The 13,037-nt window shown below is 40.5% G+C and overlaps 1 protein-coding gene across 3 annotated transcripts in view; it reads right to left on the reverse strand.

The window, feature by feature from the left end:
* Positions 1-13,037, reverse strand: part of AOAH (acyloxyacyl hydrolase) — a 167,132-nt gene that overhangs the window by 85,581 nt on the left and 68,514 nt on the right. For all 3 annotated transcript variants that reach the window (XM_047849273.1, XM_047849272.1, XM_047849274.1), the window contains exons 8-12: positions 10,556-10,616; positions 9,429-9,499; positions 8,481-8,529; positions 7,211-7,259; positions 5,226-5,320 (exon numbers count right to left, since the gene is read on the reverse strand). In XM_047849273.1, the coding sequence (XP_047705229.1) occupies positions 5,226-5,320; positions 7,211-7,259; positions 8,481-8,529; positions 9,429-9,499; positions 10,556-10,616 (325 nt within the window). The remainder of the gene's footprint in view (positions 1-5,225; positions 5,321-7,210; positions 7,260-8,480; positions 8,530-9,428; positions 9,500-10,555; positions 10,617-13,037) is intronic.

Raw genomic sequence — 13,037 nt, forward strand, 5'->3', positions numbered from 1 at the left:
AAATGAGGAGGTTGTATAGATAATAGGTTTTAAAAATGAGAAGTTTTTTGGGGGGTGCCTGAGTGGCTCAGTTGGTTGAACATCTGACTTTAGCTCAGGTCATGATCTTGCAGTTCGTGGGTTTGAGCCCCGTGTCGGGCTCTGTGCTGACAGCTCAGAGCCTGGAGCCTGCTTCTAATTCTGTGTCTCCCTCCCTCTCTGCCCCTCCCCCCACTCACACTCTGTCTCTCCTTCTCTCTCTCTCTCTCTCTCAAAAATGAATAAATGTTAAAAAAATTTTTTTAAAAATAAATAAAAATGAGAAGCTTTTTAAAAAAAAATTTTTTTTAACGTTTATTTATTTATTTTTGGGACAGAGAGAGACAGAGCATGAACGGGGGAGGGGCAGAGAGAGAGGGAGACACAGAATCGGAAACAGGCTCCAGGCTCTGAGCCATCAGCCCAGAGCCCGACGCGGGGCTCGAACTCACAGACTGCAAGATCGTGACCTGGCTGAAGTCGGACGCTTAACCGACTGCGCCACCCAGGCGCCCCAGAAGCTTTTTTTTTTAAAAAGAAGTGTGATCCATAGTAGCCCAGAAATGAATCAGCTCAATATCCAGTCATGAACAGATGGTTCAGTAGATTATGGCTTGTATACTGAAAAGGATACTATAGAACCCTGACAAATATAATGAATGTAAAGACTAAGTAGCAATGTAGGAAAATGATTATAATTAGTGCTAATTGAAAGAAAGAAGAGTGGCCAATTGCATACTTGCTACTCTTGTGACTACATAATGTGTGTGTGTGTGTGTGTGTGTGTGTAGTGAGGGTGGAGTTCTGGGAAGGAGAGGAAAAATACTTCTAAATTTAAGATGGTGGGGATATTTTTTTAACCTCTCAAAATTGGTTCTAATATTGACTTTAAATCTTCTTTTTTTACCCCAATAAGAATAATATTAAAAGAATACTTTTAAAAACCAATCTGATACTCCAAAGTGTTAAAATGGTTCTCTCTGGGTGGTAGAATTAAGGAGAATTTTAATGATTTCTTAATAATTTCTATATTTGCTTATTTTTCTCCATTGAATATTTAACATTTATAATTAGACAAAATCAATACTACAAATATTTACTTTCTTTTGTCTCTCTCTTTGGGAAGATATACTTCTTTCCCCATTATCTTGGGCATGGCCATGTGACTTGCTTTGACCAATACATTGATGGTGGACATGATGCAGCAAATGTATTTGCGTAGGGGGCCTTGCCCTCTTGCATTTCTGCCACTACCATGAAAAGAATATGTTCTGGATAGATTCTAGGAAAAACCAGGAAAAATGAGAGACACGTGGAACAGACCTAGACCCAATCTTTAGCTTGGATCCAAGACCAACAGAGTCTAAGTTAGGACAGCTGATTCTAGACAACCCACAGATGTGCGAGTGAGAAGAAATGTGGATTGTTGGAAGACATTGAGACTTGGGGTGGTTTGTACAGTATTATTTTGAGAAATAATATTTTGATAAATCTTCATTTTTAATGCTAACTTTCTAAGCAAAATCTCTTTTATTCTTGTCACATCTTCCATCATATAAAAGGCATTCCACAGAAGTGGCCCAGGCTTGGAATGACTGTGCTAAATTTTAGCTTGAAGAAGAATGTTAACCTAGGGAGAACTTCTAAGAACACTAGAACATCAGAGGCTTGATGACAAGGTGACAAAATGACACTAGAACTGTAGTGTTGTCCCTAGCTTCAACGCATTATCAACATATTGGTGAGAGTCATGAATCCCAATTGCTATTATGCCCGATCTGTGTTCCACATCAGCTCTATGTTACTGTCATTCTCATGGTCATTTCTCAACACTACTTATTTATTGCCAAAACGTGACAGGGGATGGGGTGGGAACTACAGGTTTCCCTGGCTATCCAAAAGCGGAGTGTTCCGAAAGCTCAAGTTAGGCCACATTGCTTTTCTCAAAGACCTACATTAGTATAGTAACAGCTTTTTTCGTGAAAGTGAAAATTTTCTTTAGATTTCTTTTGCTTGGCAAGAAAAGGGGACTAATATAGGTCTTCTGTAAAGGCAAAAAGGCATAAAACAAACTTTCAGAAAGCATGGCATACCTATAACCTGAACCCCAACCAACAAATGCCGAGTTGCAGGATTTCAAATCAGTTTGTTGTCGCAAATCCCAGATTAAAAAATGTTACAATTCAAATCCCAATTGTCAGAACTCCAGGATGGGGCCAGCTGCTGGGCTTTTGAGAGTGATTTCTTTTAAAGTGGCTTCTCAGCGGGTCTTTCTCTTCCCCAGAAATTTAGCACACTGCAGAACGAGCTGCCAGTTCTGGTGAGAGTTTGTGAGAGGCCGTTCTTTCCAGGAGAAACCCAAGGTGAGAGGCACCGTCCACCTCAGCCTCCAGAGGCCTGGATGTGGGGTAAGGAGGAGAAGCACCAAAACATGGACCAGTTTGCTTAGCTGCCACCACGGCCCTGCACGAGTGCATGTCAATCTCCTTTTCATGGTTGAATCTAACACAGAGCTCCAAAGCGTTTGCACAGCCCTCAGATCACTGAAGCCGCATGGCCTTGCCTGAGATTGTTCCTACCATCATTTATAGAGTTTCTGGTTATGTGGCTTGTTCAAGATGACAATGACAGGAAGTGATTCTTCCACCTGTTGGCTGTGTGGCCTTAGGCAGTCTACTCAACCTCTCTGAGTATCTGTCTGTACAGTGAAGTTACGTTCTAACAATACCTACCTCAGAGGGCTTTTACAAGTATTAATAAAGCAGTACTTTGGTGTTCTTTAGCTATTTGCTCAAAACAAAACACAACAATCCCCCAAATCTTGGATTACAATATTTGGTACATACAAAGTACAAATCCACTGAAGAAAAATAAGAAAAAAAGTTACCCAGTGTTCTACGATCCAAAGATACCAGTGTTAACATACCAATCTACAACCTTCTAATTATTTTCTGTTTTTTTATTTTTTATTTCTAAAATTTTTTTTCTCATGTTTGCTCTTAAAAGTAATTCTTTGATGAATACTCATGTATATAGATTCTTTGGCGAATGATCATTTTTAGAGGTAAATTTCCAAATATAGAATTAATGGTCCAAATCACAAATGTTTTAATATCACTTTATATGTATTATCAAATTGCCTTTCAGAGAAGTTCTAGCAACATAAACACTGTTGGTGAATGAACATCTCCATTTCACTATATTTTTGGTGAAACTAGTCCTTTATCATTTTTTAATCTTTATCTGTTTAACAGATGATAAATGATATTTCATTGCTGTTTTAATTTGTCTTTCTTTTGTTATTTTTAAAGATGAAACTATTTTTCTTTTTTTTTTCTTTTGCATGGATGTTTGTTTATTTATTTATTTATTTACATCCAAGTTAGTTAGCATATAGTGCAAAAATGATTTCAGATTTCTTAATGCCCCTTACCCATTTAGCCCATCCCTCTTCCCATAAGCCCTCCAGCAACCCTCTGTTTGTTCTCCACATTTAAGAGTCTCTTATGTTTTGTCCCCCTCCCTGTTTTTATATTATTTTTGCTTCCTTCCCTTATGTTCATCTGTTCTGTATCTTAAAGTCCTCATATGAGTGAAGTCAAATGATATTTGTCTTTCTCTGACTAATTTCACTTACCATAATACCTTCTAGTTCCACCCACGTTCTTGCAAATGGCAAGATTTCATTCTTTTTGATTGCCGAGTAATACTCCATTGAAACGATTTTTCTATTTAGTGGTTATGTTCTTGATTATTAACAAATAAAATTTATTATTTTCATGCAGGAACTGTTTGTTATTAGGGGATTTAAATGTTGCCTTATATTTTATAAATTTGTCCTAGTTTTTCATTTGTCTTTTAACTTTATGGATTTTTTGACATTGCATACATTTGAAAATGTTATATAATGAAATCTAGTAATATCTGGAATGGTAATCTGGAATATTTCTTAAAATAATTTGTTTTTTCAGAAGGGCATATGTCTGTTGTTTTCCGAATCTTTGAAAAACTGAGAATAAATTTCTGTGGCCCTCATGTAAGAACAAACAATATCTTGGCAGTTAGGGCCTTTTTCACACACAATCCTCAAAACATCATAGAAACCACTCCACTATTTTCTGAAGCTTAGAATTGAGAGGTAAGTCTGACGCCAAAAGGATTTTTTCCTCCTACTGTGTACCCTGTTTGTTGTTGTTGTTTTGGGGCAGAATGATCGCAAGATGTTTCTTTATATTTGGAATTAAAAAAGAAAAAACAAGACATGGTAAAGAGATGGTCTATTTGATACTTTGGCCTGGTGCTCAGTGCAGGTTTGGGATTGAAGACAAGGATTCTCTCAACTCAGGAAAGTTATCTTTTATTATTTATTTTGTCACCACTCCCTCTCTGGCTGATGTGTTCTCTTTTTTGGGGTTCCTATTCGATCTCCAGAACCCATCCTGCATGCCTCTTTTCTGAGTTCCAGAATTTGCCCAGCCGGTGGATTGGTTTGCCTATCTTACTTTTTGCACTGTCCAACTTGCTAGTCAGTGTTACCACTGGATTCTCACATCAGGTAATTACTGTTCTTTCTCCCAAAAGTAGTCTTTCCTGATCTCAAATTGCTCCTTTTTCATGTGTACAATCTTCTCTTGACTATTGTTGAGAATCTGAATTTAACATTTTACAAAATGTCACTCTCTCTCCTATAGCAAGCTTTTTTTCAAAAGAGCACTCTTCTTTTGAGATCACGAGCATTTTTTTTATATGTCCAGATGTTTCCCTGTCTGCTCATCTTTACAAAGGGAGGGCTTCTTCTGAGAAGAAGAGGTCAAGAAAGAATTTATAATTCCTGTAATTTAATTTCTCTGAATCAGAGTTTCAGGGTTCCAGGAGAGGAAAAAGGGAACCATGCCCAGAGATGGCCATATGACAAGGGCTTCCCCATTGTGATGAAGTTTCCTTTCCACCTGGCGGGGCATCATTCCTCTTCTCTAATGGACTGGATAGTTCTTGTTATGAACCTGTGGTGACAATGCCCTCACATTTCTTATCACATTGTTTGCAATGAACTGAGCTGAAATGGCTGTGGATGTGCCTTTTATAGCAGATTTTGCTGAGGAGGGAAATTTGCACCTGTTTGGAGTTGGCATCCCATTTACAGAAAGCAAGGGGGAGCAAACACAAAGGCCAGCACATCCGGGATGATTACTGCCAAAATTACTTACCAAAGACATCTGTGAAGCTGTGATCCATTCGGGAGAGATGTGGAAATGAGCCCCTGCTGAGTCTCCTAGCAAAATGATTCCCCTGGGCTGTGAACCTGGGTGGGACAATTTATTTGCATTATTTATGCACTCGAGTAGTTTGAGCCTCCAGATTGGGTGGTTAGGAGACTAGATACCCTGGTGTGTATTTCATGCACAGAGCATCATAACAGTGATGCATTGCCGCTTTTCAAGTGTTGGGGAGTGAGGGAGATCGCATTTCGGAGCTGAATGAGATTTCTAGGCCATCAGAACTGCTAGCTAAGCTGTACAGATGCAGGTGTGTTTCCTAGCTCAGCATAAAACAAACTGCCATGCAACATCACGAGTGAAGGATGGATGAATAAATAAATCAAAACTTTATCTGAACTGAGAAATACACCCTAAATTTTAGCTTTGGAAATTGCTCTCTTGAATTCTGTTATAATTCATTTGAAGAATTCCTCTTATCATGGAGCAATTTTGATTCTTCAAAAATGTTATGGTCTTTTAAAGCCTTTAATCCATGTACACAACAGCACTGGATGGACAATCCTGGCTGATTCATGGGAGATGAACATAAAAAGGTACCTGTGCAGGCCTATTTGGAGGTTAGGAATCACTTAATCTGCTTCTGAGGCCCATCTACACAATCCATTTACCCGTGGGTGATGCATGTACTCTTTTAAATCCCTTAAGATGCTGAAAGAATCAACTGATGCCTCCCAGAGTCAGGGACACCTCTCTCCCCTAGCTCCAAATCCCCCAAATCATGCTGGAGGATTGTCTAGTCTCATTTCAGTGGCTCCTTATCTTGGGCATTGGTGACAATTAGCTCTCGGACTGAATGCTGAGTGACTGAGCACCTGGACTGAGAAGGTCCAGGACATCCAGGAGGGCTTGGGATGTGGGGTGTCCAAGAGGCTTCCCACAGTGATCCCAGAGCCTCACATGAAGATCTTTTGCTTAGATCTGAGTTTGTTTATTTATTTATTAGTCATTTGTTCATTCATTGTTTATTCATCCAATAAACATTTCTAAACTGCAAACTATGCACTGAATCTTTACATTTTCTATTCCCTTTCTACCCCTCTGAGATTTTAAAGACAATTAGACTAAGTTGATTGAGGGCAAGGACTGTATCACATTTGCCCAGGAAAACTCAGAGCCAAGTATAGTATAGCCTTGGTGCAGAATAGGAATAGGTATTCAGGAAATATATGTTGGATGAATGAATGAATGAATGAATGAATGAACAAATGATTGAAATGCTTTTAAGTTTTACGGAAAAGCATTGCATAAACATAAAAAGTGGTGCTACCAGAGGGTATTGTTTGAGATACTTTAGGTATCACCAGGAGCATATTTTCAGTAGTGTGTCGGTGATTATAGGTTTCTCCTAACAGTACTGGTAGCTCAGATGTCTGGGGAATTTGGGCTTTCGAATGCAGAGCTTTTGCTCAGCTATTTTTGGGAACTCTCAATGGCTGTAACTTGGAGGTCTCCCTCAAGTCACCCAGATACGAATCTTTAGCCCAGTTGACACAGGGACTCAGTCAGGATAAGCCTGGATGTCTGACCTTGTAGTCTATTGAGAAGGACATGAAGAATATGAGAAATGATCACCTCTATTTGTTTTCTTATTTGGAGAAGTGCTAGATTTCAGTTACCTTGTACTCTATCCTACAGCCCTTTCTGGCCTGATCGTTATGGTTTCCAATCCCCACATAAAGGAGTCAGTTAAACAAATTCAGTTTTGCTTTTTATAGATCCATTTTCTCCTGTCTCCATTTTCTGCAATCTTGTTCATGTCTTTTTCTGATTTTTTCATGAAAATAAAGGTCAAATGGTCAACTTTAAATTGTAGCATCAGGCATTTCCTCACTTTGGGTGGTCTGCTCCCTTCAATCTGACTCAGTCTAGAAAAGTGTCCTGTTGTAATAATCACACGAATTTACGGTTCATACCTTCACAGAACTTCTTCTCATATGGAATACCATCTTTTGGATCAACACCCTTTAAAAGAGAAATGATGAGATTAGCTCTTTGTTTTAAGATTTATGAGACACATACACTGAGGCCTTCCCTAATGGCTTTAAAAAGTACAAAGGCAAATAGGTGGATAAAACCCATTAATGTCTTTTGAGCCCTTAATTCAACGTAGCAACACTGTGTAAATGAGGTGGGCTTTAAGGAGCTGGGGCAGGAATGAGGAGGGATCCAGAAGCGGGACTAGCAGATTCAGGGCAGCGTCTGGAGTGCTGCAGTGTGACCGCGAGGGGGCGCTGTGGACCCACCGGGTGATGGGGCCACAGGTCAGTGTGTATTCTGCAGTCTCTGAGCTGGACCTCTAAGTGTCCTGACATCTCCACTTCCTAAGGACTGATGCTTCCAGAGCAGCGATTCTTGCCAGGGCTGGATCCCTCCCCACTGCCACCCCCCATGGACATTTGGCAATGTCTAGAGACATGTCACAACAGGGGGAGGGGGAGTGACTGGCATCTAGTGGGTAGAGGCCAGGGATGCTGCTGCACATCCTACCATTTCCAAGGGACCTGAATTTCCAAGACTCCAGTACTTGGTTGGGATTTCTTCTGTTGTTCTAATTAATTATGTATTTTCATACTTGATTTTGTATTTTGGTATTCTTTTCCTTCATGAGGACTCTCAAATCCTATATTAGCTCAAGACCTCACAAAACGTGGGGCTGCTGCCATTGTTGTTTTCAGGTAAGTGCTTGGCCTTCCTCCTTTCTTCCCTCTTTCTGCCTGAAAGCTGAAAATCTGATATTCATAGAGAACTGGGGCACCAGCACTAGATGCCTCAAGAGGTGGGTAGTGGGGTAACTACAGGGAAGTTTCCACCCTGCCTGGCTAGCTTCATGAGACAGAAAAGAAATGGCTGGATGGCGTGGTGGCAGCAAGAGGTTTGCTCCAATAGCTGGGTCGCCATTTGGTAACAGCGTTCTTTATTTAATGTCCTATGACTGAGCACAGAATAAAGGGGTTAGCGGTGGGTGACCTTAGACAAGCTTAACGGGGCTTTGACTGAGAGACCCTCAACTCTCATCCCATCACTGACATCATGTGTGATTGGAGTCTACCCTCCTCTTTCAAGTTGCAGAAAAAGATTTGCTTTTGTCTGTCACCTCCTTCTTTAGGTCTGACTAAAGCCAATAGGTTTTTAAGGAGGGCAGAAAGCAAGAGAACAGGGTTAAATTTGAATTTAGTTGCTTACCCAAATGCCATTACAGTTTGAATCCTCATGTACATCCCAGTTATCTGGCCTAAGAGGAAAACATCAACATTGGTTTTCAGCATATACTTATTGCTCTGCGAATGTTAGCTGAATGAATGAATGAATGAATGAATGAGTGAATGAGTGCTCAATGAAGTGTCACCGATAGACAACAGGTTCTTCAAAGAGGAGTGACACACATTATTGTCAGTGGCACACAGAAGCCTCCACTTGGCCTTGTTGCCATGATCTTGATTTTGGATATTTTCTGGGCACCCTGGACCAAATCCAGCCTTTTAACAATGGCCTATATTCATGCACTGTGTTGTTGTGGAACAGTGCTGATGGGCAGAGTGAATGAATCTGCCATCCGCCTTATTTACATAGGCGAAGCCATTACAGTGATGCCTCTAAAATCCCACACATCTGGTAAATTGAATGCTTTGGCTCTGTAATCACAGCTAAAATGAAGATTGGCGTATCCCCGCCCCCCCCCCCTTTTTTGGCATATCCAGTTTTTGAACATCAACCTGGGACTAAAATGTGACATGTGCTCCATTCACAGGACCTCTGTCCTCACTCCTAGGGGGAGAGGCTGCTGTTTCTGGGCTCAGTCCTGCATGCAGAAGTCGTGCAGAAGGCCAGACACATGTCCACCATAGCCTGCTGCCTTGCTTCTCTCTCCCACTAGACGGTAAGCTCCGTGAGAGGAGGCCCTTCTGCCATTTTGTTTACTGCCTCATGTTGGACAATTAGCAGGTGCTCGATGAGCATTTCCTGGACAGATGATGAACGAATGCTGTTCTTTCCTCACCGAGCTTTACTTCAGTAGGGACAGGGAGGTCCCTTGTCTCTGCAAATACAAATCCCCTAGGCTGGGGATGGGATTATGCCTCAGGCCTCCTTTATAGAAGTAATTTTCCAAATCAGTGACCAGTGGAGACGTACCTTCTGCCTGGGTATGCCATCTTGTTGCTGTCATTGCAATCCTTCCCTCGCCAGTGATAGCCCCTCAGCGTCTGAAATTGAAGAGCATACACAGGAAGGGTCATTTCCACTGTTATTATCCATGAGGAAGGACAGTCAGAGCTGTCTGAGGGGTACTGACATGTGCAATTTTTAATTTGCATGCAGTCTAGGAACACTAGAGATTACTAAGAAAATGAAGATTAATATGCTAAGACATGCTGTGTGAGGTGACCAGGGCTGATACCACGTAGTGTGTGTGTGAGTGGGTGTGGATGTGCTGTTGGGTGTGTGCCATACATGAGTGCATGGGAGTGTAAGTGTGTGAATGTGTATGTATGTGGGCATGTGTGTACTCACAGGTGCGGTTATGTGGATGCATGCTGTACATACACGTGTATATATGAACATGCATGTGTTCGTGTGTGTGTGTCCACTTCCACAAACAGCAGGAACGTCCAACTCTCTGAACTTTATTAATCACCAATCTTCTTAGCCTCCAAAGCAATTTTTTTTTATTTGGTCAAATAATGAATTGTTTTACTGGACAATTTCAAAATCTCTAGCGAAACTGGCTAATTGTGTGGATTTATTATGTGATTGACCTGCCCTGATCCTTGATTTGAAAGAATCAAGAGTCATGATAATGTCAAACAATGTTTTTGTTTCCCCGATTCCCAGGTAGCATATCTGAGAATCCCACCAACTTTGGGGAGTTACATCTGTTACTTGCTTGTTTGCTTTCACAGCGAACATCCTGATATCTAATGTGCTCTAAGTCAAACATGTACACACTCATAAACACACACACGCAAGCTCTAAAGGTAGGCTTAAGAATTTCCCAAATAATTCTCAACACCTTTCAAATTAACTGAAACACCCAGCTGGGAATGGCTTCAGGAGACAAAAAACAGTCTCAGCCTAAGACCCACTCTGATGGTTCATGTATTATTAAGATGACAAAAAAGTGCATAAAAATCATAAAATAGTGCATTGTCAAATAATTAATACATTCAAATTGAATTCAGTCTTGTCTTATTAAAGGAAAGATATTTGTAGAAAGCAGTACAATATTTAATGAACATCTGGTTACTCTTAACAATACTTACTGGAAAAACACTGTATTTGTCTGAATCTACATCTTTGAATGGCACAGAATTTTTTATAGCTCTAGAAAAAAGAAAACAAAACAGCTGGTGAGCTAAGAAAAAAAAGAAACCGTGTTTGTGAAAACAAACAGAGACATTTCAGATATGGCTATGTTGAGTATGTGTGATAGAAGTCCATTCTAAAAATAAAATTAAGTGCCTCCATGATATGGAAGAGTGCCCGCCAAAGTTTGCCAATCTCTGTTCTCCACCTAATTAGAACTATTTTCTCTCTGATATTAATTTGGCCCATATGGAGAAACGAAACAATCGAATCAACATTTTGGAGAACACGGGATATTGAGGTTGAGATGCCCAGAAAAGAAGGAGACTGCATTTTTGGTCCAATGAGCTCAGCGCTACAGATTGAATTTGTGCCATTTTACACATTCTGTGATGGAAGTCTTTTCTTAAAATTCTACTCTTTTAAACCACTAACTCTAAGAATCTTGAGGCGCTTTAGCTGGCAACGTTCACTCCCATTCATGAGCCCGGAAAACCAAAGACTCTGATGTGATTGATGACCAAGCAAATTCATGCTAAAGCCACAGACGCCTCCCCCAAGTGAGGCTCTCCCCCTGCATCTTCCCTACCAAACTTGTCCCAGCTTCTGCAGGGCAAACACTGCTTTCCCTCTCTTATGGGGTAGCAGGGTAGTGCCATCATATGGCAGGCTGAGGCTATTTTTAGAGCCTAGAATGTAGAGAGCAACATGATCCTTTACAGGATTTGTTAAATGGTCTTTTGAATCAGCAGTTGTGAGAGCCTCAAGGCAAATGGATTCAGCAAGAGCCAGCACGGAGACTAATTGGTATCACAGAGCCTGTCTTATTAACTCTGGGATGGTGGTCCCACCAGAAGTCTAGGTGGTAGGCCTCTCTAGGTACTTTTTCCCCATGTACATATTTCCCCCATGTACCTCTTGGACAGCTAGCGTAGTCTTTAGTTGAGAAAAGAAGGAAACACACACACACACACACACACACAGGGTATAGACCCAAACAGTCATATTTTCAGTCTGGGAAAGGTGTTAGGTGAAAGGTCACAGTTAGTCTGCCTCCGTTGCCATCCTGAGGATGAGAGTTTGAAGAAACAACGAGTTGCCTCTAGAATTAGAAAGCGAATTCATTAAATTAAACTTCATCTGCTTATTTTAAAGGCTCAAAGTAACTAACCAAAACCATACTTTCTAATTTTTTTAATGTTTTTATTTTATTTTTGAGAGAAAGAGACAGAGTCCGAGTAGGGGAGGGGCAGAGAGAGAGGGAGACACAGAATCCGAAGCAGGCTCCAGGCTCTGAGCTGTCAGCACAGAGCCTGACACGGGGCTTGAACTCAGGGACCATGTGACTTGAGCTGAAGTCAGACGTTTAACTGACTGAGTCACCCAGGTGCCCCTCAAAACCATACATTCTAGACACAAGGGGGTTGATTGGTCATTCAAAGTAGCATAAACTGCAATTTATATAAACTCCACAATCTCTTATTCATAGTCTCCAATCCAAACAGCTATGAAAACAGTTTTTTTTTTAACTTTGCAGAAAATTCATTGGTGGAAAACTTGATCTGAACTGATATAAGGCAATTCATAGGCTTTACCCTACTTCGTGTGAATATTTATACATTTCACTGCTGAAATACAAATATGTTTTCTCAGAAGGTACTGAGAGTGTTAGGTGACGTAAGGTATATGCACCATATGTCACTTTTCTTAAAATCCGGAAAATTCTGAATTTCCGATCACATCCGGCTCCAAGGTTTTAGATAAGACATTGCTTGACGCTCACTAACATTACCTGTGCAAAACTGTATCTAAATTTGATACTTCATATATCCTTACAGGTGTCTAGTTGTATGCTGGAACATTCATTCATTCATTCATTCATTCATCCCACAGGCATTTTTGGAATCTCTGCTGTGCACCAGACATGATACTAGATATTAGGGGAGAATATATTTCCAGAAGAGCTTAATGATGGGTAGGAGTAAACAATGCATCAATAGATAACTACAGTATGATGGAGAAAATGCTATAAAGTGTTGTGCACCAAAAGGGAAAACACTTCTAATACTATACAAGGGAGGAAGTGATCTTAAGTTGAGATTTAAAGGATGAGAAAGCATTTTCAAAGCATGTAATTGGGTGAAGAATGTTCTAGCAGAGACGTAGTAGAACATAGCAGAGTTCTAGAAGAAAAGTCATAGGAAGCCTCTTAACATAGTTCTGGGTTCTGAAATTAGACTCTCTGGGTTTGAATCCCAGGTCTGCTCTCTACTTGCTATATAACCTTAGACAGATCATTTCATCTTTTGTACCTGTGTTTCCTCATTTGGAAAATGGGGCCAGTATCTGTGTCTGCTTCCTAGAGCTGTGGTAAAGACCAAGTGAGTGGTCCATGTGAAGCGTGAAGATCCATGCCAAGGATGTGGTAAACACTCACAA

This window comes from Prionailurus viverrinus, chromosome A2 (assembly GCF_022837055.1).
Source record: "Prionailurus viverrinus isolate Anna chromosome A2, UM_Priviv_1.0, whole genome shotgun sequence".
Classification (NCBI taxonomy): domain Eukaryota; kingdom Metazoa; phylum Chordata; class Mammalia; order Carnivora; family Felidae; genus Prionailurus; species Prionailurus viverrinus.